The sequence below is a fragment of the Dunckerocampus dactyliophorus genome, chromosome 4, assembly GCF_027744805.1.
Source record: "Dunckerocampus dactyliophorus isolate RoL2022-P2 chromosome 4, RoL_Ddac_1.1, whole genome shotgun sequence".
NCBI lineage: Eukaryota > Metazoa > Chordata > Actinopteri > Syngnathiformes > Syngnathidae > Dunckerocampus > Dunckerocampus dactyliophorus.
The window spans coordinates 630745-658114 of record NC_072822.1 but is presented as its reverse complement, the minus strand read 5'-3'; the positions used below and the strand labels follow the sequence as shown (position 1 = coordinate 658114).

Here is a 27370-nt window from a genome sequence, read left to right as displayed (position 1 = left end):
GATGCTGCACCCCCCCCTCCACGTGCTGTCAATTAAATGTGATTGACTGTGTAAAAAGCAGCACATAAATAAGCCAAAATAACAGACATAAAAATCTATACGTGACACCCCCCCTCCCCGTCTGTCAAAGCTCATCTCATACGTGTGCCGCAGCCCACTAAGACCCGCCCACCAACTCACCCCCTATAACCAATTAGGTGCACCAGAGCCCCCCCCAATGAGGTGTAATTCATCAGTTTGACTTCAGCCCCCCCCTCCCCGCTATTCCCACAGGTGTTCATGTGGAAAAATAGCACCCCCACCCCCGCACCCATCACATGCTTGTTTGGCTAATAGTTAGGTTGTGAGCTCATGTTTCATATTTGGGTCATGATGGAGGGGGGCCATTAGGACAAAGCCCATTAGGCTCCACGGGGATGGGGGGGGCATTTGCCAGGCAGACACCATCAATCGCGTCTGCTAAGTGGACCTTTTTGACGACTTTAAATGAGCACACAGCACATTTCACTCCTCTTAAACTGGGGGGGAGGGGGGCACGACTTTATTATCACGCTCCCCCGTGAACGCAAACAACATCTCTCAAAGATTTGTACCAGGAGAACATTAGTCACCTCTAGACAAATATACCTTTGACTGTCCCCTGCCCCCCCACATCAAGGGTAGCCAATCGTTAGCTGGCTGCTAAGGATGACAAGAAGAAGGAGAAACACGAAGAGGAGGATGAAGAGAAGGAGACAAGTGAAAGAGGAGAGAAAGGAGATGAAGAAGGAGGAGAAAAGACATGAAAAATGTTGTGAAATGTAAAAAAAGTTTAATATTTTGTTGCATTTGCTAAGAAAGAATCAGCTGATGCCTGAGCACAGGTCACATGACAGCCTCGTTCCAAAGTGTGCTCATTTAAATACAAATAAAGTCGTTGTGCATAAATATGAGGCCTCGCGGGCGTTGCTATAGCGACGGGTCACGTGACCACAGGGGCTCAAACGTTACCGCTTCTGGTCTTGGCCTTGGCGGCACCGCCCCCCGCTGGGCCGGCCCGAGGCTCTGCCCTCTTGGCGGGAGAGTTGCTGTTGTTGTGGTTGGCGTTCCCGCTCAGACTCTCCATGATGGAGCGGAAGGTCCCGAAGGGGCGCTTGCTCTCCGAGCTTCCTGCGGGCGACCTCTCCTTCCCTCTGCTAGGCTCCGCCTCCTGGCTCTGATGCACGTGCTCGTCAAACGTCACCCTCAGTTTCAGGTTGTGGGACGTCTTCCGGCGGGACGACGGCGACTTCAGGGCACTTTTGGGGCTGGTGGCCACTTTGGGGCCGCCATCTGCCTCGCCCGGGGTGTCTGGCGTCCTGGCGTCTGTGACCTCGGGGTCGCTGGAGGTGGGGGAGGGGCTAAAGGTGCTCTTCTTGTCCGCAGAGGAGGGGAGGTGCTTCCTCATCATGAGCTGCAGGTGCTTTGACGCAGGCTCCTCGTCTGCGATTGGCAGCTGGCTCGGCCTATCGGGTCGCGGGGGGTGAGTGGGTGGGGCTAGGTGTTTTTTACCCTCTTCCGGCGGGTAAGCGTCGCAGTCGGACTCGCTGAGCGAGCGCTGCATGATCTGCTTGAGTCGGGCCAGCTTCAGCTCCCGCTTCTCCGCCAGGGCGCTCCGACGGGAGCCGTCCCTGCCGGCCCCCCCCGCCAGAAGAAGCCTGGAGCATTCGGGCGCCTCCTTCCCCATCATCTGACGCGGCGCAGAGTCCGGCCCAGCCCCTCCATGACACAGCTGCCAGTGGCCGTCGGCGGGCGTACCCTCGGCCGTTGGCGTCATCTCTGGCCACGCCTCCCCGGGGGGCTGATGCACGCTGCACAAAAACACACAAGTCAACTTCCCCAACTTCACATCCACGTGTGCGTGTGCGTGTGCGTGTGCGTGCACCTGGTTGGTGCTCCATGTGACTTGTCCAGTCTGTGTAGTTGTTTCTGTAGCATCACCTTCTCTGCTGCCTGCCTGCACGCACACACACAGCATGAGTACCAGGTCAGGGTCAGGTGGTCAGGTGTGAGACGCTGACTCACTCGCTGAGCTGCTTGGTGAGTTTGACGACCTGCGAGGCGAGCGACATGCACGTCTCCACCACCACCAGGTAGCGGGCGCACGTGCTGTGACCTTGACGCTCCGCCACCTGAGAGGGACGCTCCCCTTGCTGGTTGTGCACCGTCACGTTGGAGCCATACTCCACCAAGGTCTGCACGCACGCACGCACGCACGTGTGTCCAATAAACACTCCACACACTTCAACATCATACATGAAAGTCAGTGGAAGCATCATGGAGGACGACAAGGAAAAAGAAAGAAGAGAATGAGAAGAAGAATATGAAAAAAGGCGGCGAAAGAGAGGAAGAAAAATGAGGAAGAGAGAGAATAAGCAAAGGGGGGAAAGGATGGAGAAGAAATGAGAGAAAGGAAGAGACGGCGGTGATAAAGACATGTCAGGTGACCCCACCGTGTACACCTGTGTACCTGGATGCATGTCAGGTGACCATACTGTGCTGCCACGTGCACGCCCGTGTTCCCGTTGTGGTCCACCTCGTCCAGAGAGATGGCCTGCTCCTGCATGAACTGCAGCAACCACAGCAGCACCTTCTCCTACACGCACACACGTTGTTAGCGGAGAGCTGACAGGAAGTGACAGGAAGTGAGAGACCTGTCCGTAGCGTGCGGCGTAGTGGATGAGGCTGGGATGTTCTCTGGTGCAGCTGAGCTCCGCGATGGCCTCCGTCTCGCTCACCATCCACCTCACACACTCCAGGTGTCCGTTCTGAAACAACATCACTTCCTGTTCAGCAGCCAATCAGGCGGCTCGGACACGGGACCGACGACGACGAAGGGACCTTGACGCCGAGGCCGGCGGGCGTGAGCTGCTGAGCGTTGCGCTCATTGAGGCCGTCCTCGCCCATGAGGGAGGTGAGGTGCTGCAGGCACTCGGCGTGACCTTGCGAGGCAGACACGTGCAGCAGGTTGTTCCCGTCCTGGTCTCGGATCAGCGCCAGGTTGTCGGCGGCCAGGTGAGGCTGCGAAGGTGAGACACAAGCACACTAAAGCTCCACAGCTCCACCTTGTGGACATACAGCATCTCACCAGGAGAGAGATCTGGCCCTCCCTCACGATGTTGATGATGTTCTGCTTCTTCTTGCTCTCCTCGTCCACGTCCGCCACTCCGCTGAAGACCCTCGCTCCTCCTCCCACTCCTCCCGGGGCAGGGGGCCGAGGCTTGGGGCCTTCCTGCCTGGCCGAGCCGCCCCCCAGGAGGGGGAAAGTCAGCGTGGCGCCCCCCAGAGGCTCCAAGCCGGCCCTCTGGTTCTGAGCCTCCGGGTAGCCCCGGGCAGACAGCAGCTTGTCTGGATATGTTAATGAGGGGGCGTGTCATCACATCATACGTATCAAGGAAGAAGATGGCTTGAGTCTTACCCCCATCAGAGAAGGAGGAGAGGGAGGAGGAACAGCTGAGTAGTGAGGAGGAGAGAGCATCCTGCTGGTAGGCTCCTGGTGGGCGGTGGAGGACGTCGGGGTCCATGGACTTAGACTTCCTCAGGTGAGGAGACAGAAGACACAACTGCAGGAGGAGAAGAGCTTGCTAACTTTCATCAAGGAGAACAAGGAGGTTCTGTTGGGAGGTACCGGGGTCTGGGAGGCGGCGGAGGGCTCGCCGTGCGCCAAAGAGGAGTTCTTGGCTCGGTGGTTCCTCTCCAGGGTTCCTCCTGGCAGGATGCTCCGTGCGGGAGGGGGGCGAGGCAGCGTGGACGAGTGCTGGCTGGACTTGATGTACGGGACGTCCAGGATCTCATCCATGTCCAGGTCATAGTGCTCCAGATCCCCAAACACCGCTCCTCCCGCTCCCCCCGTACCTCCCTCCATGACCTTCACCTTGCCTCCCACGCCCTCGCACGAGGAGGCGGGGGTAGGGGGAGGCTTGTCTTTAGCCGCCTCCCCGGCACCAGCCTCTTGGCCCGAGACCTTCCCGTCCGGGTCCGACTCGTGCGTCTCGGGCTGGTGTTTGAGAGGCGAGACCCGCTTGACCGGACGGAACTTGCTGTGGACCTCAGCCAGACCCGTGGGTTTCATCCCCCCTCCCACCCCGTGGGAGGACACCCCACGACTCCAGCCGATGGAGGGCGGAGCTGCGGGACAGGAAGAGGAGTCACAAGGAGGAAGGGGGGTGGAGCTTAAAGTTGAAAAGACGACCTTCATGCAACTAGCAAACATTATAAACAACAAAAAATACACTCAAAGTAAAAGTAAGCTTCAGTAAACGTTCATGCAAGTACAAGTACGTTTTCATCCAAGTAAACCTGAGTTAATCCAAGTGAAAGTGAGTTAATCCATCCAAAACCCATTTAATCCAAGTAAAAGTAGGTTAATCAAGATGAAATCAAGTTAATCAAAGTGAAACTAAGTTTTCATCAAATAAAAGTCACTTACTCAAATCAATCGAAATGAAAGTAAATTCAACAAAAAATAAGTTTTAATCCAAGTAAAGGTGTGAATTAAAGTGAGTTAATCCCAGTAAATTGAATGTAATCCAAGTAAAATCAGGTTATCAATGTAAAATCAAAGTAAACTAAGTTTTAATCAAAACGTAAAAGTTAAATCAAGTAAAAGTACATTTTACTCTTGGTAAAAGTGAGTTAATCCAACTAAAATAAGTAAAAGTAGGTTTAATCCCAGTAAAATCAAGTTAATCAAAGCAAAAGTAAATTTTCATGAAAGTCAAAGTGAGTGACTCAGAGTAAAAGTCTGTTCATCCAAGTAGGTTTTAATCTTGGTAAAAGTGAGTTCATCCATCTAAAACCAATTTAATCCCAGTAAAAGTATTTTAGTCAAAGTGAAAGTCAGTTTTCAGCAAAATCCAAATTAAACAAAGTAAAAGTCAATTTTAATCTAGATCAAAGTGACTTGATCCAACTAAAATGAATTTAATCCAAGTAAAAGTAGGTCTAATCACAAAGTGAGTGTTACCAGGTCTCTCCTCGGTCTGAGCATCATTCCTCCTGGATAATTCCGGAATGTTCTTCAGGGAGCTGACAGAATACTGACACACAAACACGACCAATCATTTATTATCATTGATACGGCTTGTATTGGATGTGTGCGTGTTACAGACCACGGCATCATCAGAGAAGTCGATCTCATCCAGGTCCAAATACTCAGGAGCCTCCATCTCCATCAGCACACATCATCCAGCTCACTGCACACACACCAAGACTATTTGGTGCAGATCCAGATAAAGGTTTTCTCTATTCCTGACGGTGGTCCAACATGACAAGTAGCAGGAAAAGGCAGGAAGTCACTGCTGGAAACTTTTTGTTTCTTCTTCCTGTGCTGAGTGACCACGCTTCTATTGCAACTAATGCTCGTCATAACAACTAGTCCTAGTCATTATAACGACCAGTGCTCGGCAAGAGACGCTCCAGGCCAGTCAACGAGATTCCAGGGAAAATCTCCAGCCTCCTCGTGCTAATCACTAGCTAGCATCCTCTGCCTAGGCAGTGAGAGCAGCAAAAGTCAAGGGAGGCTGTGTCGCGTCCAAGTGCACGTACAGTAGAGTGCCAGGGTGTGCTCAACATCAAAAGTTGGGACTGGAGCATCCTTGATACCAATGTACAGTACACACACGACAAAGAAAGACGGGAAAAACAACAACATATGAAGATAAAACTATACTTTACTTCCAGCTCAGTGCAATGCTGATCACATATTTCACCTCATTTGCATTTATTGTGTTGATTGATTTGTTGGAGGACAGTAAAAAGGGACAGAGTGAGGAGTATTTTGTGTTTTAGGGATTAAAAAGTGAATTGTGGTCCTCTAATCCGCTCAGAGCGGCAGGATAATTAGCCTAGCTAGCTGGCTAATTAGCGTCCGGGGATGCTAATGGTGAGGCTAGCGGATTAGCTGGTAATGAGGTCAGAGGAGAAACTGGGGTGTAAAAAAGAGAAGAAATACTGTTAGTAAAGATTTACTACCTTGCAGGAGTCAGGCGGTGGGGACCGGTTGCTAGCAGAGCTGCTAGCTGTGTTTTTTCCCTCGCTTGATGCTAAAATGCTAACGGCACAAAGACTTTGACATATGGACTGCACAGAGGAGGAAAACAGCGTGAGGACTCACTCTGAGCGCATTTCCATCACAGCAAACTTTCACTTGCTAACGTCGTCGACTAATTATCTATGTCTATTTGTTCAGAATGTACAGAGGATTGTCAGTGTGTTGAATTTATCGTTTCATGTCCAATAGATCAATAACCAGGTGAGTTTAGTATTGAATGAGAATCTGTGTCGAAGGTACAGTGTGTTGAGGTGAGCTCTGTCAGAATAGACGATCTTCGTGTAAGGATTCCGTTAGACGGGAGAATTTGCGTTAGAATAAAAAAAACATGAAACTAATTAAATACGCATTGCATTTTAAACAATTCGTATAGAATTAATTTATATAATCAAAGTGTTTTAATGATTAGTCAGCTAGTGTTTAAATTTGCGTGAGCATATGATGTAGTTGTATATTTAACTTGTGTGTTTTTGGACTTACATAAGCGTACGCGCAACTATAATTAAGACTCCATAATGACAGCCTGGAAAGTCTTCATTTGAAAATAAGCTCGCAGGATCATTTTACACGCGCAGCAGCGCCCTCTGGTGCTCACACGCGACACGGCAACGATTTCCTTTCAATCCAACTTCATTGACAGGAAGCCAAGTCATCACACGGAACTGAAACACGTTTATTTGCTTAAAAGACAAACGTTTATTGATTGGAAGTGTGTTTCGTCACTTCAACACCGAAATAATGTCAACATAAGATGTTAAATGTTCGTTGTTCTGAAGTCCACCTTTGACGCCGCTCGAGCGAGCCCTCACCCCTCTTCTCACGAGGTGGCCCGGCATCCTGACACGTGCGCAGCACTTCCTGTGTAGTGGACGTCACAGCGGACCACGTTGTTGTCAAAGCTGGATTCCGGAACCTTCTGCTTGGGGTTGACGGTCACCTGCCGGATAAAAAGCACCTACCTGTTCAAAATAACACGCTGGTGTTGATCAGTCTTGGGTAAGACGGAGTATTAGGGCCACATTGGGGGGACAGGTCATTCATTTACGAAAAATGTTATACATTTACAAGGGAAAAAAAGTGATCTTTGTCCAAGGTCACATTAGACCTCCCTAGGCAATGCCTGTTACCAAGGAGTATTCCAATCATCTGAGATTGACAGTCAATTAATGAGGAAAAGACTTTTTTCTTCTTGACTTTATTTTGGTCAATGTTTGACTTTTTCCTCGTACTGATACAGCTTTCTCGTAAATTTACGACTTTTTTTCTCGACAGTCTTTTAAATACATTTTTTCTTACAAATTTACAACTATTCTCGCCAATGTACAACTTTTTTTCTTGCAAGTGTAAGAGTTTATCATAAATGTATGACTTTTTCCTCATCTGTTTACAACTTTCTTGTAACTACGACTTTTCTGGTAACTTTACAATATTTTTCCTCATAATTTTACTACTTTTTCTTCGAAGTTTATGACTTTTTTTCCTCAACTTTACAACTTTCTCTTAAATGTACTACTTTTTCCTGGTAAGGTTACAACTTCTTTTTCTTGTAACTTTATGACTTTTCCTCATAACTTGTGGACTTTATTCTCAATTGTATTTTGCTTTCTTTCAATGTGGCCCCGCTACTCGGCCATCATTGGGAGTAACGGCGTCGTGTATGTAGTACGTATAGAAGGCCTGCTTTGCGAACCTTCAGGATGTATTTTCCAGGAGACACATCGGTGATGTCGATCCACTGACAGTCGATGTCTGCGTTGTAAATGTCGTAGCATCCGGGACTCAAACCCTGGACAGAAGGATGCTAATGAGGGACGCTAATGAGCCTGCACACAACAGGAGAAAGTACAAAATGTAGTAGTACACGTTGCAGGCGCGCACGTCCAGCACCTGCGTGTATGAGGTGCAGGCATAGCGTCGGTAGTACCCGGCCTCGCAGGACGTGTCCTCCAGACAGAAGCTGGCCTTGTGTCCCTCAGCCACTGCCGTGTGCGTCTCGGCGTCCAGCAGCTCGTACAAGCTGAACTCGTCCATGCTGTGAAAGTGACTGAAAGGGTGGCCATATTGGATCATCCATGCTGCTATGCCGCCGTGTGACAGCAAAGTGACAACGGCGCTAGCTTTAGCCTGTTAGCGTTGCGTGACCCCCAACCCCCAACACCGGACTGACTAAAAGGTAAACTAGCGCCACCTAGCTAGCGGAGGCGGTCGTACTTGTGACAGCTGTGCCACTCCCAGGAGTAGCGAGGTTTGCTGGGCAGGAAGTCGGATGTTCCCTGGTTCTTGACGCGCTGAGGGAACCTCAACAGAACCCTGGTGTCGTATTCATGAGCGTAAGACGCAGAACTGGGAGGACGAGTCAGAAGAACAAAGTTCGTAAAGAATCTTAGCTTGTCATAGAAAAAGCAGAAGGACTACGGTCAACACAGGACACTGAACACAGCACAGAGACAACACATCTATGGAACTCACATTAGATCATGTTTGCTACACAACAGCAGCTCTTCAAACAGCTTCAGCACTTAACTCTTTCATGGTAGTACTAGACTAGACTAGACTAGACTACAAGAGACTGGGCTATATTGGACTAGAGTGTGTGACGGGTTAGTCTTACGAGGCGAGGCAGTTCTCCTCGGCAGCACAGCGTAGGTTGTACATAGGAAGTTTCTGGATGTAGGAGCCCACCTGGATGTAGTAGGCGTCAGGGACCAGGTCAGGGAGACCTGTCAATCATGTGTCAACTGATCAATCAATCCAATCTTTCTGCTGTCATGGACTGCGACCTGGACCACATCATCAAGGTCTGGTCCGCATGGCAGCTACACAGTATGGACCAGGACTTTCTTACCGTTCTTATGGTACCTGGTTCCGTAACCGTGCCAGTGTGGGGTCCAGGTTCTGGGTCTGTAGTAGGAATTGTAGTAGTTGTAGTACTGGTAGTAGTTGGACGCCTTGTACGGGTTGTACGGGTCGTCCCCCACCATCATGTCCTCCCGCCGCTGCGGTGCAGAGGGCTCCTGCCGCGTGAGCGGTCGCTGACGCGCCACGGCTCGTAACTGAGCGGCGCCGCTGGCCACGGGTGGGCGGGGGGCCACACGGGCCGAGGTGTCGTTGCCACTCAGCAGGACGACGCCGACGCCGCTTCTGGCACCGGCCGGCCGGTACTGAGACGCACGGCTCAGGATGCTGAAGACCTGGCCGTTATGGCGCCATGTCAACCCCCGCCTCACACCCTCAGACGCCTCCTGGGACTCAGTTCCTGTTTGCAACACACACAACAAGAACACACGCACCACAACACCTAACTCCTTCATCATGGAAGATCCTCCACTCCTCTTCCTCCTCTTCTCCTCCTGCAATGATGGAGCTCACATCGCTCTCTCTCTCTCTCTCTCTCTCTCTCTCTCTCTCTCTCTCTCTCTCGAAGGTGGAGTGAAACTTGACCTCTGCTGGCACCTTGACTACTACTACTACTAACGTAACAACAATAAACTTATACTATTACCACAATACTAATTAAATAATACTATTCAAATATTAAACTAGTATTACAATAACACTAATACAGTCATCTTAAAATACTTTGTATTATAAAATACATTATTTTTATAATTACTTTAATTATAAAACAACCCCAACATTTATAATAAACGCTAAAATACAACATTAAAACAATACTAACAACACAATTAATATAATAAACTATTATATTAACAGTAATATTAAAATAAAAACCCTAACATACTTTATTCATGTTATATTATTGTAACACTAATAAACTAATACAACATTAAGACAATATAAAATTAAAATAAATACAATCATACGGATCAAATAAAATACTAAAAATATTAAAATATTAAATAAAAATATTAAAAATTAGTGAATTTCCCCGCTGTGGGATAAATAAAGTACAAATACAAATAAAACTAATACCAATAAAATATAAATACTAATGCAACAATGGTATGGATAATCAATTATAAAATACAATAAGCTAAATACTAAATAATAAAAGCAAAAGGGCGTTTCTGACCTGCGGCTTTTCCTTGTGGGAGGAGCTTCGCACGTGTCTCCGTGACGACCAATACGATGGTGAAAAAATATAGAACATGTTTTCAAAACGTAACATCGTTAAAACGGAAGCTGTCTGATGAAAGCCATCAGGTAAGATTCCTACCTTTTATTGGGGGGGGGGCGGTGCGCCCCTCCCACCCCCTGCTGGGAGCTCAGGATGCTTTTAAAAAGCAAAAGATTAAATTGAAGGATTTATCCTCCCGCCAGCCCAGTGGGAAACACAACCTCATCGTCATGCTTCGATTGACAGCATTGGGGTTCTCGCATTTGATTGGCTAGCAAACATTAGCTACCAAGTCCACCAACATTGTTTATGCTAATCAAGCTAGCCAACTGCTAGCATGAACTTGTGCTTAAAGTTACCTAGTGTAAACAAACAATGCAGTAAAATAAAGTTATAGTCACGTAAAGTGAATATCTTGATGATAGAGCATTGTACTTGCCGATAAAACAACTATTCAACGTATATATGGGCTCCAGTGGCGCGCTCGTGAAGTTAGCATTAGCCGCTAGTTACCGCACTAAAACGCCCCAAGAGTCATCAAGCTGAGAAGGATTTCTGTTTTAACGATCTCCTTGTAAAGATGAAAGGAGCAGTAGCGTGGTGGCGGCCCAATGAGAAGCAGGTGTGCGGCGCCGTAATGAGGGCTGCAGCCTGGAGGGACCCAGGCGGGGTCGGGAGGCCAGACGATCCGGCCGCCACTTTACTGCGTGACGGAAACAATGTGCGCGCTTTTACTGGCGCAACCGCTTCGCTCACGTGCGCGCACGTTGGCCAATTAAAAAAAAAAAAAGTTTGAAGGCACACGTGACGCGCCACGACATCAACTCTCATCTGATCGAGCTTGGAATGCTGGGCGCGTGGACTGGAAATGTGCGAACAATGGACGAGTCATTCAAAACTCACAAGAATGGGGACTCATACGTTACTCGTCTCTGTTAAGTCGTTCACTTACTCATCCCCGTTACCGAAAGCTAACGTCAACGGGAATCCATGTAACATGAAGTACCCGATGCCATTCAGTGAGCGAGTCATTGAGAAGAATCGAGTTTCCCATCACCAGTGCGGACAGTACGAATGTGTAGTGGGCGGGGCCAGTAATATTGATCATGTGGTTATTGCCAGCCAATAAAAAACCCAATGAAGTACGCTGAATTTTTTTTAAAGTCAAAATAGAGCTTGACACATTGTAGTGTTTATTCAAAGATGAGATAAAAAAAAAATGCAAAGAGAACATATATTAATAAACATTATTGCTACCATTCTATGTACAATTAATGCATACTAAAGGAGAAATGAAACAACACAAAGCTTGAAATGCTCATCATAATAACAATAAAAAATAATAATAATAGAAAAAAGGTTTGACTTATTTCATGTTTGTGTCTCATCTGTAGCAAACGTGAGTTAGCATGTAGCATAGCTCTCCTCCAAGGAATGTCCAAAACACATCAAATAAAAACATGAAAAGGTGTTAATAGCACATAACACAAACGACGTTTAAAAAGACTGATTCTTGGGTATCGCTAACATCAATTCCAGTAGTTTTTAAGGTGGATGTTGAGCATCAAGCTACGCTTTTACCTGTTTGAGACTTTGGATGTGGATGTGGGTGCGAGCGTGACGTAACCCCAGTGAATAATACAAATATTAAACATTACGGGCATGTCGTGTTTGTCAACTGTGATGAAGACAAAGCCATCCAATAGAAAACAGATGAAGAATTAAAAAAAATCCCTCGCCTTAGTCCGAGCTCCAGTGTGGTTAGTGCACAAACAGACTGAAGAACCGACTGACACGACGCGTGCGCACGCGCACACACACAGTGCTTTACAAGAATGACAAGAAGAACCACAGGAATGAGGAGGCCACTTTGGGCAGGAGATGAAAAGAAACCAAAGAGGAAAAGTATGAAATGTTTCTTGTCCTTGTGGAAGGTCACAGAGTGGACGACCAGTCCTCCTGAGGACAGAGAAACACACACACACACACACACACACACACACACACACACACACAAGGCAGGACAGGCTGGACCGTCCTTGTGGGTCTCACTGGTTGACATGAGGCCTGAGGGCTTGGTACAGACCCTCAAACGTGGGCCGGTCAGGGATGTCCCGCCTCCAGCAACGCATCATCAGCTCAAAGAGGGAGGGGGGGCACAGCGGAGGAGCATACAGAAAAACCTGGGGGTGGTGGGTAGATTCTGGATCAGTTATTGTTGACTCAGCAGTGCCCCCTGGTGTCTGACAGCCTAAATGTGGTGGTCCGTGATGCCGCCTCACCTGTCTGCCCTGGTTCCTGAAGAACTCGCCAGTGTTGGCTATGACCTGTTCGTCAGTCAGCAGGCTGTAGGGCTGCTCCTTGCACAGCGTGAAGATCTCCCACAAGGTGACCCCAAAGGCCCAGACGTCGCTGGCCGTGGTGAACTTTCCCTGCCGAGCAGCACGAGGATGAGCTCGCGTTTCTTTGCGAGGGTGACATGTTTGCCAGCACTCACCAGCAAGATGCTCTCCCAGGCCATCCACCTGATGGGCAGCACGGCGCGCCCTTGGATGCGGTAGTAGTCGCTGCTGTAGAGGTTCCGGCTCATCCCGAAGTCGGCGATTTTGATGGTGAGGCGGCGGTCCAGCAGGCAGTTCCTGGTGGCCAGGTCTCTGTGCACAAAGTTCAGCGAGGCCAGGTACTTCATCCCCGACGAGATCTGCACCGACATGTGGAGGAGGTCCGACAGGCTGGGGGGACACGGGGGATAAGCGCCGGATGAGTGTGTCCTCAATTGGTGCACTTATGCCAAGTCTTTTGAGTGCATAGTTGCACACTTGCATACTTACACTTTGTATTTTGACTGCAGACTAACACTTAAGTGCACTCTATATTGCATAAACTTAGTCTTTTGAGTGCATACTAACTGTCTTGCCCACTTACATCATACTTACACTTTTTCTTTTGCGGGCATCCTACCTGTCTTTTGAGTGCATAAGTGCACACTGCCATAGTTTCATTTTGAATTTTGAGTGCATGAGTCCACACTTGCATACTTACATTTTGAATTTTGAGTGTATATTACCTTTGTCTTCATAGTGTATAAGTACGTGTATTTATTAGTGCACTTTTGTACTTCCACTTTTGAGTGCATCCTGTCTTTGAAGTGCATCAATGCACACTTTTACTTACACTTACTCTTTTTAGTGCATACTCACTGTCACTTGAGTGCTTAAGTGCACACTTTTATATATACTTAGATTTGTGAGTGCATACTGTCTTTTGAGTGCACCAGTGCACACTTTTTTACTTAAGTAGTCTTTTGAGTACATAATTTCACTTTTTTTTTTACTCAGGCTTAGTCTTTTGAGTACACACTTGCATACTTACAATTAGTTTGAGTGCATAAGTGTACACTTGCATACTTACATGTGGTATTTTGAGTGTAGGCTAAGTTTGTCTTTTGAGTGCAGTAGTGTGGTTTAAGTGCATACTAACTGTCTTTTGAGTGCATAAGTGCACACTTAGCCGGAGGCGGCGTGCGGGCGCGCTCACCTGACGGAGGGGATGTTGTTGGCGTGCGTGAGCGTGCTCTCCATCTCGCGCTGCGACAGGAACATGTTGAGGTCGCCGTTCTCCATGTACTCGGTCACCATGCACAGGGGGTCGGAGGTGACGCACACGCACAGCAGCCTGATGATGTTGGGGTCGTTGAGGCGGGACATGATCTTGATCTCCTTCAGGAAGTCGTTCCTACAAGGACGCGGCACGTCAGCCCCACCCTCCGACTTCTAACCCCGTGGGCGTGTTCCGGGCAGCGTACCTGGCCTGGCTCGTGGCGTCCGCCCGCAGCTGCTTGACCGCCACCAGCACGGCGCGCCCGTCTCTGTCCGGGAGGGGCGATCCCTCCCCCAGAAACTCTGTCAGCCCCTCGGCCTCACACAGGTGCACCTGAGGACCGCCGCACCGCTTAGCGTCTTTGCTCTGCCACCCCCACACCCTGTGGATCAAAGGAGCCGGGACACCTACCTCCCCAAACTGCCCCTCCCCCAGCTTCTCCCTGAAGATCAGCTGCTGGCGTGGGAACTCGGAGGCGGAGATGTCCTTCCTGGTGAGCGAGTCCACGGTGAGGGCGGGCACGGCGTACATGTTGCTGCCCGTCACGCCCTGCAGCCGCACGATGTCCGTCTCCGCGTAGTGGGGGGCGTTGCTATGGAAACACTGGTGCGGCGTGCACTGGGTGATGTCGGGCTCGGCGTAGCCCCCCCCGCACGCTGGCAGGAAGAAGCGGCCGAACAAACGTGACGACCCCACTTCATGACAACGCTAACAAACTTGTCTTCACCTTGAACAGCAGTGTCATGTGACAGGAAGTCAGCGTTAGGAGCTCAGAGAGAAGGTTACTGAGGAGGAAGAGGAGGAGGAGAAGACGGAAAAGACCGGAAGCTGAGGAAGAAGATGGCCAATCAAGAGTCAAGTAACAGCTGGCGGCCCCCAGGTGGGGGGTGGGGGGGTGGGGGGGGGGGGGGGGGGTGGGGGGGGGGGTGGGGGGGGGGGGCCTCACCTGATGCTTCTGCACTCTGGGAAAGTTCTGGTAGTTTGTTTCTCAGCGCTGCTGGGTTCTGGTACTGAGGGTCCAACAGGAACACCCTCTCGTAGTGAGGGTCCGTTTGGGCGGGGCCTGGGGGGGGGGGGAACACACTGCTGTTGAACGTTCCTGACGGGAAACACAAAACACACTAGGATACTTAAGTACACACCACACCGTGTACTTCTACACTCACCACCTTCTTCCTCTTCTTCTCTCCTTTTCAATGATGAATTGCAACCACTCCACTAAGCCCCTCCCCTTCCGCTCGTAGCGAAGCTGGCAACTATTGAGGGTGGTCGTCCGTGCGCACTCACCACTTTGAGTGTGTCGAGTACAACGTCCATGTACTGAAAGTGCACTGCATTTTGCCGTACTTGACGCACTTGTGCACTCAAAAGACTACATATGAGTACACAAGTGTCCACTCATGCACGCAAATTACAAAGTGTAAGTATACTTATGCATTGAAAAGTATCCACAAGTGTCCACTTTGGCACTAAAAGGACTAAATGTCCAGCAAGTTCTCTAAAGCAGCAAGAAAACAGCTGAAAACAGCTGAGTCCTGCCTAGAAGCAGGAAATATGAGCATGTTAGTCCAGTAGTCAGGTCTCAGCACTGGCTTCCTGTCGCTCAGAGAATAGACGTGAAAACGGCTCTGCTTGTGTACAAGTCTGTTCATGGTAGAGATGGCCAAAGTAGAGCCACATGGACCACTGTTGGAAGTGGACATAATTAACCAGCAATATAATTATCACGCATATATCGTAGTAGCGTGAAAGTGTGTTGCCCTGTAGGAATGTCTGTTTTAGGAATGCAGCGGTGACCTAGCAACAGAGAAGATGGCGACTCATGGCGCCACCTTGTCTGCTGACTCCAAGGATGCAGTCGCATACTAACCGATATCCTTCGAGGCTGTGCTGAAATGTGCTTCATACCACACATGTATTACTGATAACCACCACAGAGACGCACACACATAGGAAAAGACAAGTACAGTTGTGCAGCTGCGTTGCCCACCCCATCCCTTAGAGTTGCACAACCTTGTAGTTAGGGAACACCCAAATAAAAAGCGAGAGTTTAGAGAGCGTATTCGGAGCGGTTTGGGAAGGCAACTCTGGTGCGTCCCTTCTGTTCTCCTCGTGAGTAAAAAGCTATGTTGTTGTCTTGTCTCTTCTGTCATTTTGCTGTGTTTTAGTGTCACAGGAGTTTGAACCTGACAACCACCATGGAGGGGTCTACTGCGGGTGCTCAGAGTCAGGACGGCAAAACACGGTGAGGCTGTGTTTCAGTTTTATGCTGCCAAAGTCTGGAACAGTCTTCCAGAAGTGATTTTACCCTTCTTTTCTTTGAATGACCTTGTGTATGAATTGTGCTCTACAAACAAACTTGCATTGCCTTGTGCAGTCAAAATCCTACGTATGCACTTATGCACTCAAAAGACTGTCCACAAGTGTCCACTTATGCACTCAAAAACCTAAGCACACACTTACACACTCAAAATACTAAGTACGGAAGTGTCCACTTGTGCACTCAAAGGACTACGTGTAAGTACACAAGTGTCCACTTATGCAGTCAAAAGACTAAGTACAGAAATGTCCACTTATGCACTTAAAAGACTAAGTACGGAAATGTCCACTTAAGCACTCAAAAGCCTAAGAACACACTAATGCAGTCAGAAGACTAAGTACAGAAGTGTCCACTTATGTAGTGAAAAAAACAAGTACACAAGTGCACCAATTGAGACACTGATTGTGCTTGGGGACAGTCTACCTGCAGGGGCGTGTCCAGAGCGGGGGGGCACAGGGGGGGTCTGCAGGATGATGGTGTCACTGCAGGACGAAAGTCGGACCCTCACCTCCTCGCCGAGGATCCTGCGTGGCGCCTGCACGAGGCGGAAAGGAGCACATCTTCAAGCGGTCCAAACTTGGCGCACTCGAGTGTGTGAGTGTGCTCACCTTCTCCAGAACCTTGCACACGTACTGACACCATAGGATGAGGAAGATGATGATGACCAGGAGCAGGATGATGGTCACGAGGCAGCCAATCAGAACGGGCGTCTTGCCGTCGTCGGGGGCATCGCTGGCGGACGGATTGGTGGCTGATGGGATAAACAAGACGGTGGATGAGCATGTCTTTTAGCACGGCTAACAAAAGAAAAGGAGGGAAGACATGTTAAAGGGTTAAAGGTCGTACCTGGCGTGGCTGTCACCGTGCTGCCATCACTGTCTGAGGGCGGCGTCACCGCCAACATGGAGTCTTTTGAGGGAAGACAGGAAGTGACGTGTGGCTGCAGCTTTACGGCGTGTGTGTGTGTGTGTGTGTGCACGTTACCCGACTGGAAGGAGATCTCGCTGAACATCATCCACATGTCAGCAAAGTCAAAGCGGCATCGCAGGGACATGGCGGCGCGGCGATCGAGCGGCACGGTGACGTAGCGGGAGCTCGGGTTGCGGTCGTCCAGCACCGTGTTGAAGACCGCAGGCTCCGCCTCCCAGTCGGCGACGAGGCGGGTCTTAAACCAGCAGGAGACAGAGGAGAATATCTTGACGCCTCGCGCGAACATGTTGTTGCTGTGAACCTGCACAAGAAGTAGGTGCGCTCAGTCACAGGAGCATTTCGTCCTTTCAAAGTAAAAGCAGAGCAGTGGAGACCTTCATGGAGGTGAAGTTCCTCTGCCTGTCAAAGACAAACTCCATCTCCACGTGTCCCGCGCCTCCCAGCGAGTCGTTCCTCCAGCCCAGGTAGTCGTAGCCGGGCCACACGTGGTACTGACGCGTCACCAGGAAGTCATCGAGGCCCGTCACGCCGTCCGTCAGCTGGCCAAGGCCGCCAAACAACTTCCTGTTGGACGACACGGCTCGGTGAGAGAGCACGCCACATGCCCAACGCCAAAGCCACGAGACCGTGTGACCCGCCTCCTCTCGTGGGCGCCGTCGTAGGTGGAGTCATTGAGGCTGACAACGGGAAAGCCCGGCGCTGTCATCAGCTGACCCTCAGGGGCGCTGTACGAGATCAGACCATCTGCGCGGCAGGAAGGAGACGTGTCACTCTACGTCACTTTCAGCCGTGGCATGCTGGAATGTCTTACCCTCCCAAGGGCAGCCGTATAGCTCCGCCCTCATGCAAACGGTGGACAGCTCCGTCAGCGGGATGAGGCGCACCCAGCGTGTCACCACGGGGGGGTGGAGGTCGTTGATGATGGGCTCATAAGCGTTCTTGTTTCCCTCCATCACCTGCAACACACAAACCTTTCACTTCCTGTCTCTTTCTTAAACTCCGCCCACAGGAACACACGCACGACATGTAACAATACTGCTCTTCTCAAATGGTGCACTTACACACGTCTTACACAAGTGAATGAGTGCACACTTGCATACTTACACCTGGCTTTCTTAAATACAGTACATACTGTCTTTTGAGTGTATTAGTGCACACTTGCATACTTACACTTGGCTTTTTAAATGCATACTAACTGTCTTTTGCGTACATAAGTAAACACCTTTGTACGCACACTTAGTCCTTTGAGTGCATGACTGCACACACTGCTACTTACACTTAGCCTTTTGAGTGTGCACTTATCCTTAGCCTTAAACTTAGACTAAGGATAAGTGCACACCTAATGTTTTCAGCGTGTAAGTGCACACTTGCATATTTACACTTAGTCTTTTAACACTTGAACTACTGGCCTCAACCTTCCCACCCTAGAAATACCAGAGAGGGGCAAAATGGCCCTGTGCATTTGGATTAACAAGTTGATAGTCCTCACCAGTCAGTTTTCATATGTAAATGCAGTCGTTACCTGTGGAATGTGGCGGAATGTGGCTCAAACTGAGGGGGAAGGTGTGGCAACTGTGGAATGCTTTCGCATACTGACCGTCTTTTAAAGGTGTAAGTGCACAATTACAGTCTTTTGTGTGCAAATAACTTTTTCTTTTGAGTGCACAAGTGCACACTTTGGCACTCCCACTTAGTCTTCTGAGTGCATATAACTTAGTCTTCTGAGTGTATAACTGCACACTTACTGTATGTTTACTCTTTTGGGCATATACAGTAAGTGCACACTTTTAATTTTTTGAGGGCATAATAACTGTTTTGAGTGCATACATGCACACTTGTTTACTTACACTTTGTTTTTTGAACATTTACTTTTCCGAGTGCATAAGTGCACACATAGGTACTTAGACTTAGGTCTTTTGAGTGTGCACTTATACTTGGTCTTTTGAGCACATAAGTGTGTTGACAAAGAGAAGTACAAGAAAATGCAGTAGACGAGTACACGGTGTGTACCAGACGTTGGACACTTCCTATCAACAGTCACCATCTTGGCTACTTGGCTAACGTCAGTGGTCGCAAATGAGCACTGAAAAGGAGAGAAGTGAATGCAGTATACTCACTGAAGTGCAAGTATTCCATTTGAGGCCCAGCACAGGAAGTGGAGGTGGTCATGTGACTTTTCCCCCTTTTTCCCTCCTGATGTCTATCATGCCACCACACGCTTCCCGTACACGTCTGCCAATTCACACCTTTTCCTGCCCCCCCCCCCCCCCACACACACACACACACACACACACACGCACCATGTTTCCCAGGCGGTCCCTCCACGACTTCCAGATGACGCCGTCCCTGCTGTAGTTGAGGCTGTAGGCACGGGCGAACTCGATGCCGTTCCTGGCATACCGACCCTGAGTGGCCACCACCGTCAGGAAGGTGAGACGCCGCAGGTCCACCTGAGCGCACAGGGACACGTGTCCGGCTGCGTCCGCATTCAACACCACGGAAATGTTGGGAGCGCGAGGAGAAAAGACGAGTCAAACCTGCAGGAACTGAGAGTCGGAAGCTTCCAGCTGGCCTTCGGGACACCAGGCGCCATCGCCGTCCTCACGGTTCAACCTGTGGTGCCAAGGTTGAAATGGTGGGTCCACGCCCAAACAACATTTGAACGTGAAAGTAAGACACATCAGAAGAAGAAGAAGGTGACCTGGCGTACTGGGCTCCTGTGGTCTCGTGCCATTGGCTGGAAGCTGTGATGTCATCATCCTTGATCCGCCCGTCCTCCATGCCCAAGGCATAGCGACAGTGTGCTGAAACACAGCGCGTGTCAGCCTGCGTGTGCACGTGTGTGCGTGCGCGTGTGTGCGTGCGCGTACCTGGATCAATCTGTGCGAGGGCTGCTGTGGCGTGAAGGATCAGCAGCAGCGGGAGGAGAAAGTGCATGATGCTCCACACACACTACATCTCTACCACACACATGACACAACACACTATGGTCACTTCATTAGGAACACTGGGCCCTCCCCTCAACACTCCTGACGCTCAACACACTTTACATCAACGGCATCACGTGAACAACACCGTGGCGTGAGCTAAACAGCTTAGCGTGTCACTCCGTTGGTAGGGCGAGGGGCGGAGCTTCACCTTTTCAATGCACACTGACTGCCTTTTAGGGGTGGAAGTGCACACTTGCTACGTGTACTTAAGTACTTACACTTAGTCTTGAGTGCATACCAACTGTCTTTTGAGTGCGTAAGTGCACACTTTCATACTTACAAGTGTTTAAGTGCACGCTTGTGTACTCACGTTTACTCTTGAACGCATACCGACTTTGTCTTTTGAGTGCATAAGTGCACACTCGAGGATAAGCGGTATAGAAAACGGATGAATGGAAAGTGCACACTTGTGTACTTACTTAGTTTTCGTCTGCATATCAACTCTTAAGTGCATAAGTGCACACTTTTGTACTTACACTTAGTCTTTTGAGTGCATACTGTCTTTTGAGAGCATAAGTACAGACATTTGTCCTTACATTTGTCCTTACACATTTGAGTGCACACTAACTGTCTTGAGTGCATAAGTGCACATTTCATACTTAGTCTTTTGAGTGCATATTAACTCTTTTGAGTGTATAAGTGCACACTTGTGTACTTACATTTAGTCTTGAATGCATACCAACTTTCTCTTTTGAGTGCATAAGTGCACATTTTTGTACTTACACTTAGTCTTTTGAGTGCATTTAGTGACAGCTCAGACGGTGGAGGGCCCTCGGCGTCTGAGCTGTTTACGTCAACGCCATCTCGTGACCAACACGGTGGCGCTCAAGTGAGCCAAGCAGGTTAGAACGTCAATCAGCCAGTAGGGCGAGGGGCGGAGCTTGGGCCGTAGCCAAGGAATGAATGAGCACACCGCTCTCTAGTGTGTAGTACCTGGGGGCGTGGCCTGTGGGGAGCGTTGTATGGGCATGTCAGCAATGAGAGAGGCGCTTGATAAAACAAGTCAGAGCACATAAAAACACCTTTGTTTGGGTGCTCAACGGCGTTGTAGAGCTTCAGGATACCTTCCTCTCTCACAGGGTGCTATCATCAATACATTAGCTTTGTTTGGCTAGCTATCCCACAATGCACTGGGACGAGGCTGATTTTGTTGTGTTAGCACTAGCATTGTGGCTAATGTTTACGGTTTATTCACACACGTTAGCTTAGCTTCTTTAGCATCTGACGGTGTGTTTCTGTGGCTGAAATGACGTCACAGAGACAAATTAGCTACAACAACACTACTGACATCAGGCCGGGCCGTGCTCGTGCACGCCACACTTCCATGCGCGCGCATGTCAGCAAAGTTTTCACGTTCCCTAAAAAAAAAAAACCGCCGACGTGACGTCACACTCCTCGGCTGCTCACTCACCCCGACTTCTTACGTCATCACTTTTCACCTTTTTAGCGCGCGTCTTTTCTTACCTGTCCTCGCGCTCCTGGCGGCAGCGACCTCCCGTGCGCGGCCCCCACGCTCGTGTGCGCGCCCACCGCGGCCGCTCGCGTGCGTGTCGTCCTGGTCGTGGAGAGGAGGGGTGGGGGCGGCACGCGCGCGTGGACGTGGCGGCTTCTGCGGGAAGTTTGACGGAGGAGTTTGCCAAGACGGAAAATGTTTGTTGTTCGCTCTGGCTAAAAAAGTGTCATGGAGGACAAACGGCTGCTCCGCTAGCAAGAGAAGGAGTAAAAAAACATCACTGACGTAACTTCCTCTTTCTGAGGCGGAGCCAGGAGAAGAAACGGAAGTAGTTTTCGTCCTCAAGCAAAGACGACGCTGTTGTAATGTCATTTGACCGCTAATCCGCCAACAGGGCGCTGAACTTTACTTTGAAAGCAACAGTTGGGTGATTGAGCATTTTCGTAACGTTTCCGTTCAACTTGAAAAACGTCTTTTATGACTTTATCCACTCGTCTCTGTGCGTGTTGGACGCCAGGTGGCAGCAGAGCGTCACATGGAGGCCATTTTGTTACGTCATAACCGCTGTTAGCACATTTTACACACCTGACTGTAGCGTACTGGTCGCCATTGCAACACATCACACCAGCTTTGTTTACAGAAAGACGGCAATGCCCTCAAAAATGTTCACACAGCTGCCAAAAAGGCGCGAGAAGCATGTAGTGTCCATGCCAGACCACTAGTTGGCGATGTGACATTGTAAGAAACGCTATTTTGGGGTGTCGAAAGCTGTTTTTTTTTATTGGCCTGTGGCACATTCTAAAAATATTATTAAAATACAAACCTTAAGAAAAACTGCAAAAAATTAGCAATTTTACAAGAATAAAGTCAAAATATGAGGAGAAAAAATCTGCAGGATAACTAGAAAATGCTGTAAATATTACAAGAATGATCATTTTAGTAGCGTAAAGTTGAAATATAAAATAATTAGTAAAAATGTTTTAAAGTCAAACAAAGCAAAACACAACTGTAATTTTTGGAAAATTCGGTTATGGAAAAAGTGGCCAGATATGACCTGAGGAGGTCCATACGAGAGGCCAAAAGACAGTACAGACAGAAGCTGGAGGGCTACTATTCCACCTCAGACCCTCGGCGCATGTGGGCGGGGCTCCAGCACATCACAGACTATCGACAGCGGAGTAGCGTAGCCACGTCCAGCCAAACCACACTTCCTGATGAGCTGAATGAGTTCTATGCCCGCTTTGACACCCAAACTCCTGATGAGCAGAGAGGGTGGCTGGACTTGGGGAGCACACAGGACTCACCTCTCATGGTGACATCAGCTGATGTGCGCAGGGTTCTAAACAAAACAAACCCACGAAAAGCAGCAGGCCCAGACAACATCTCAGGACGTGCACTTCGGGTTTGCTCATCAGAGCTAGCTGATGTGCTTGCTGACATATTTAACCTGTCGCTTGCACAAGCATCTGTACCGACCTGCTTTAAGTCCACCACCATAGTGCCCGTACCCAAGAAGAGCAACGTGACCTGCTTGAATGACTATCGCCCTATAGCACTCACTCCTATTGTTATGAAGTGCTTTGAAAGAATAGTCAAGACCCACATCAAAAAGAGCATCCCGGAGGCAACTGTGGACCCTCTACAGTTTGCATATCGCCAGAACCGGTCCACGGATGATGCAGTCAACACTGCCATCCACACAGCCCTTTCTCACCTACAGGGCCATGACACATACGTCAGAATGCTATTTATAGACTATAGCTCTGCTTTTAATACAGTCTGCCCCCACAAACTCACAAATAAGCTCCTCCCCCTTGGCCTGTCTCCCTCCCTCTGTAACTGGGTGTTTAACTTTCTAACAGGCAGGTCCCAGTCAGTCAGAGTCCACAATCGCACATCCAGCTCAAGAATTGTGAGCACTGGGACCCCACAGGGGTGTGTGCTGAGTCCACTCCTCTACACGCTCTTCACCTACGATTGCGTGGCCTCCCAGAACAACACCAGCATCATTAAATTTGCGGATGACACTACAGTCATCGGACTGATCACTGGTGGTGTTGAAACATCATACAGAAGAGAGGTGGCGGACCTCATAGCTTGGTGTCGTGATAACAATCTCCTTCTCAATACAGATAAGACTAAAGAGATGATCATCGACCCAAGAACAAGGGAAAAGGAGCCGCATAGACCCCTGTTTATTGATGAGACTGAGGTGGAGAGGGTGAAAACCTTCAAGTTCCTTGGCACACACATCAGCGAGGACCTCACCTGGTCTCACAACACCCAACAAATTCTGAAGAAGTCCCAAAGGAGACTGTACTTCCTGAGAAGACTGAGGAAATTTGGCATGTCCACCACAATCCTGAGTTGCTTCTACAGATGCACTATGGAAAGTGTCCTTACCGCCTCCATCACTGTTTGGTACGGTAACTGTACAACACGTGATAGGAAGGCACTCCAGCGGGTGATCAAGACCTCACAGAACATTGTTGGGGCAGGCCTCCCCTCACTGCAAGACATTTATAAAACTAGAGTCCTACGAAGAACACACAACCTCATCAAGGACAGCACACATCCACAACACTCATTATTCACACTCCTACCGTCAGGCAGACGCTACAGGAGTTTGAAGTCCAGGACCACAAGGCTGGCAAACAGCTTTTACCCACAGGCCATCAGGCTTCTCAACGAAGCACTCACACACGCCGCACGCAACACACGCACACACTCATAGCACTTTATTTATTTATTTATTTATTTATTTATTTATTTATTTATTTATTTATTTATTTATTTATTTATTTATTTGTATATTTGTATATTTATTTGTATTAATGTCTCTTCTGTTGTTGTTGCTTAATGTATTGGTATTTATGTTTATGTGTTTATGTTTCTTATGTTCTTATTCTTTTTCTTGTGTTTTCTTTCTTTTCTTGGGAGAATGAACAGAATAAGATTTTCATTGCATAGTAGAACTGCTGTTTTACCATGCACATGACAATAAAACTCTTGAATCTTGAATCTTGAAGTGTCAATAATATTGGAATAAAGTCATAATACCACAAGAAGAAAGCACACAGCAGAAATGGAAAAAATGGCTGTAATTTTACAAGAATATAAAGTCAAAATTACGGGAAAAAGTCATATTGTAATGTGAAAAAAAGTTGCAAGTTTTTGACAATAATGTTGTAATATGAGGAAAAACAATGTCATTTCAGGAGCATAAATTTGAAATATTCAAGAAACGTGAAGTTGTACATTCTTTGAAGTTGTAACATTACGAGAAACAAACAGAACAAAGCGCAACTGTCATTTTTGGAAAATTAGGTTGAGGAAAAAGTTGTAATATTCTGGGAATAAAGTTGTAATATTACGAGAAGAACATTTACAAGACGAAGGTTGAAATATTTGGAAAATTAAAAAAAACAGCAACAGAAAAATGGAAAAATCTGCAATAATTTTACAAGAAAAAAGTGAAAATAGTAACAGAAGAAAGGCGTATTGTAACGAGAAAAAAGTTGCAATGTTTTATAGAATAAAGTGGTAACATTATGAGGAAGAATAATGTCATTTTAGTAGCATAGCGTTGAAACATGAAAGGAAAAATGTGTTATTTTTTAAAAAGCTGTAACATTATCAGAAACAAACAAAACAAAATAAAGTTGTAGTTATTGGAACACTAAGTTCTAATAATTCGTGAATAAAGTTGTAATTACAAGAAGAAAATTTACAAAAATGGGGGGGAAAGAGTGAAGTTGAATGAATAAAGTGACGAAGCTAAGACAGAAAATGGTGAACTTGTTTGCATCCAGGATGTGCGTCCACTGTGAGATGTGTGTTGTGGTGTAACAACATGCTGCTTCGTGTGAGTTGCCTGTCAGACAAAAGGAGGGGCCCAACGCTGACATGAGAGGACATGCTGGTTTGGGATCATCAGTGGGGGCGTTCCCCTCACCGAGGTGATAAGTCAACACGTTTCATCATGTTTTCTTCATCCAGCGACGGCTTGACACGCGCTGAGTCATGTTTAGACACTTCAAAGTGTTCCTTTTCGAGGCAAAACGCTTCCTGTTTGCGCGCGGCCGCGAGTTTTCATTCTTTCAAAACGCTTCCTCCCGGGGCCACACGGGATTTCATCACTGTTGTAATGAGAAGAAGAAAAAGGAGAGGAATTCCTGTGTGCTTTGTGGACCTGGGAGCGCCCAGGGTGTGTTTGATTCCCACATCTGACTAACTGCTGTTGAGCAACGCCACCTGCCATCATGTGGTGGGTTCACCCCCAGACCATGCCAAGGATGTTTGTACTTCCTGTAACGGTCGGGCTGGTGGGCGTGACACGAAACTGGTGTCTTCAAGTCAGACGTGTGACTCGACCAAGCGATGTTCCCCACTGGCAAAACTGGAGATTCCTCACCCTTCCTCTCATGGAATTCGTCATCAGTCAAATACCCAGAGCATGCTGGACGCATGCTAACACACTGACACACACGCACTCATTACGTATCCTGTTGACTTCTCTGTTAGCTTCATTCCACACATCGTAGCTGTTGCTGATGTTAGCATGTTCTTCCGCTTATACCCGGGTTCTACTCTGAGGTTCTCCTGGAGATTCTCATCGGATCTCTAAGGTTTGGCCCACTCATTTTGGCCGCTTGATTTTGTCCTTTGGGTCCCTCCCCAAAGCTCGTGACCATAGGTGAGGGTAGGAAAATGTATGTCCACCGGGTCGTCTCTCCTCTCCTGAAGTTCTTAAACTCCTGCACCTGGGGAGGGATCTTATCCCCAACCCGGAAATGGCGCCGCACCCTTTTCCCAGCAAGAACCATGGACTCGGACTTGGAGGTGCTGATTTTTATCCAGGCTGCGAATCGTTTTAGCAAGAGCCGTCCTCTGTAAAAAGCGAAGACCCAATCCTAGAGCCACCAAACTGGATCCCCTAAACACCGAGAAATTCTGTCCATGAAAGTAATGACCAGAATGGGCAATATAGGGCAGCCCTGGCGGACCCCAACTCTCAGTGGGAATGAGTTTGACTTATTGCTGGCAATGCAGACCAAGCACTGGCACCGGTCATACAGGAAGCAAACCACCCAAATCAGGTCGTCCGGTACCCCATGCTCCCGGTGTACCCCCCGCAGGATTCCTCGAGGAACACAGTTGAATACCTTCTCAAAATCCTCAGAACACATGCAGACTGGCAATGCGGGCCAAGCCCTGACACCAGTCATTCAGGGAGCGAACCGCCTGAATTAGGTGGTTCGGAACCTCATACTCCTGGAGTGCCCCCCACAGGATTCCTGGAGGAACACAGTCAAGTGCCTCCTCCCAAGTTCACAAAACACATGTGGACTGGTTGGGCAAACCCTCAAGGACCCTGCCGAGGGTGTGGAACTGGTCTGCAGTTGCCCGACCAGGACAAAAACCACACTGCAATCCCAAATTCGACTATCTGGCGGACCCTCCTCCCCAGAACTCCCAACCAGACCTTACCAGCGAGGCTGGGGTGTGTGACCCCCACGCCCTTCTGGGAACCACCAACCCAGCTGGGTCTGCCGATCTAGAGGCACCGCCCCTGATGTCCAGGCGATGCTGCAAAGTCGTATGAAGCGAGACACGCCCCCCATGCCGCCAAGGCACGGCCACAGCATCCACCTGGTCCGCCTCACGTGGCCCTGCCACTGACCACCTGGGATGGTTATGTAACATTGATGACGTAGCAGCCTGATATGTGCTTCCTGTTTCCTGATGCTGATGAGAAGCTTTATGGTTTCCTTGCCAGTCCGTGCTGTTAAAACATCCAAACAGGTTTCTGGCTTCTTGAGTGAAACACTGTGAGGGCTCGGTGCCGTCATTCTTCTTCCCGTCTAACGCAGCCTTGGAAATTCCCACTCCTCCTTTCCTCCTTTTCTCCTTTCCTCCTTTACTCCTT

At 48.7% G+C, this 27370-nt stretch overlaps 3 protein-coding genes across 8 annotated transcripts; all 3 read right to left on the bottom strand.

The window, feature by feature from the left end:
- Positions 1 to 592: 592 nt before the first annotated feature.
- On the bottom strand, positions 593 to 6184 carry sncaip (synuclein, alpha interacting protein). Of its 2 annotated transcripts, XM_054773392.1 has the most exons (12): positions 5992 to 6131; positions 5130 to 5213; positions 4985 to 5057; positions 3647 to 4146; positions 3437 to 3581; positions 3107 to 3366; positions 2860 to 3039; positions 2673 to 2786; positions 2489 to 2614; positions 2044 to 2213; positions 1904 to 1975; positions 598 to 1829 (listed from the first exon to the last, which is right to left on the bottom strand). In XM_054773392.1, the coding sequence occupies exons 2-12, from the start codon at positions 5190 to 5192 to the stop codon at positions 980 to 982; spliced, it is 2553 nt and encodes an 850-aa protein (XP_054629367.1). In that variant the 5' UTR covers positions 5193 to 5213; positions 5992 to 6131; the 3' UTR covers positions 598 to 979. The 2 variants fall into 2 exon arrangements, with proteins under 2 accessions (XP_054629366.1, XP_054629367.1); XM_054773391.1 differs by having other exon boundaries at positions 593 to 1829; positions 2044 to 2786; positions 5992 to 6184.
- Positions 6185 to 6731: 547 nt separating this feature from the next.
- Positions 6732 to 11197, bottom strand: LOC129179743 (protein-lysine 6-oxidase-like). Of its 4 annotated transcripts, XM_054773396.1 has the most exons (7): positions 9049 to 9125; positions 8916 to 8971; positions 8682 to 8790; positions 8282 to 8413; positions 7958 to 8114; positions 7761 to 7856; positions 6732 to 7007 (listed from the first exon to the last, which is right to left on the bottom strand). In XM_054773396.1, the coding sequence occupies exons 3-7, from the start codon at positions 8723 to 8725 to the stop codon at positions 6888 to 6890; spliced, it is 549 nt and encodes a 182-aa protein (XP_054629371.1). In that variant the 5' UTR covers positions 8726 to 8790; positions 8916 to 8971; positions 9049 to 9125; the 3' UTR covers positions 6732 to 6887. The 4 variants fall into 4 exon arrangements, with proteins under 4 accessions (XP_054629371.1, XP_054629370.1, XP_054629374.1 ...); XM_054773395.1 differs by having other exon boundaries at positions 8916 to 11197; XM_054773399.1 differs by having other exon boundaries at positions 8682 to 8752; positions 8916 to 9060.
- Positions 11198 to 11318: 121 nt separating this feature from the next.
- ddr2l (discoidin domain receptor family, member 2, like) lies at positions 11319 to 21731 on the bottom strand. Of its 2 annotated transcripts, none has more exons than XM_054773393.1 (19): positions 21453 to 21731; positions 19869 to 19958; positions 19700 to 19802; positions 19536 to 19611; positions 19299 to 19448; positions 17810 to 17954; positions 17633 to 17742; positions 17373 to 17558; positions 17053 to 17299; positions 16915 to 16977; positions 16677 to 16819; positions 16492 to 16603; positions 14695 to 14847; positions 14160 to 14404; positions 13954 to 14081; positions 13686 to 13883; positions 12646 to 12880; positions 12431 to 12580; positions 11319 to 12331 (listed from the first exon to the last, which is right to left on the bottom strand). In XM_054773393.1, the coding sequence occupies exons 2-19, from the start codon at positions 19933 to 19935 to the stop codon at positions 12197 to 12199; spliced, it is 2646 nt and encodes an 881-aa protein (XP_054629368.1). In that variant the 5' UTR covers positions 19936 to 19958; positions 21453 to 21731; the 3' UTR covers positions 11319 to 12196. The 2 variants fall into 2 exon arrangements, with proteins under 2 accessions (XP_054629368.1, XP_054629369.1); XM_054773394.1 differs by having other exon boundaries at positions 14695 to 14811.
- Between the last annotated feature and the right edge of the window lie 5639 nt (positions 21732 to 27370).

Bases quoted from the DNA above. Each gene is read 5' to 3' on its own strand.
- sncaip (XM_054773391.1), bottom strand. From the start codon at position 5,192: ATGGAGATGGAGGCTCCTGAGTATTTGGACCTGGATGAGATCGACTTC. The intron at 3,582-3,646 runs GTACCTCCCAAC...CTCCTCCTGCAG, and splicing joins CCGCCGCCTCCCAGACCCCG to TTGTGTCTTCTGTCTCCTCA. The intron at 3,367-3,436 runs GTAAGACTCAAG...TAACATATCCAG, and splicing joins CTCCTCCTTCTCTGATGGGG to ACAAGCTGCTGTCTGCCCGG.
- LOC129179743 (XM_054773395.1), bottom strand. From the start codon at position 9,384: ATGATGAAGGAGTTAGGTGTTGTGGTGCGTGTGTTCTTGTTGTGTGTG. The intron at 8,414-8,681 runs GTAAGACTAACC...TCGTCCTCCCAG, and splicing joins GAGGAGAACTGCCTCGCCTC to TTCTGCGTCTTACGCTCATG. The intron at 7,008-7,760 runs GTTCGCAAAGCA...TTTATCCGGCAG, and splicing joins CTGGAAAATACATCCTGAAG to GTGACCGTCAACCCCAAGCA.
- ddr2l (XM_054773393.1), bottom strand. From the start codon at position 19,935: ATGCACTTTCTCCTCCCGCTGCTGCTGATCCTTCACGCCACAGCAGCC. The intron at 16,978-17,052 runs GTAACGTGCACA...TTCCCTCAAAAG, and splicing joins CGAGATCTCCTTCCAGTCGG to ACTCCATGTTGGCGGTGACG. The intron at 14,405-14,694 runs GTGAGGCCCCCC...TCTTCCTGCCAG, and splicing joins CCAGAGTGCAGAAGCATCAG to CGTGCGGGGGGGGCTACGCC.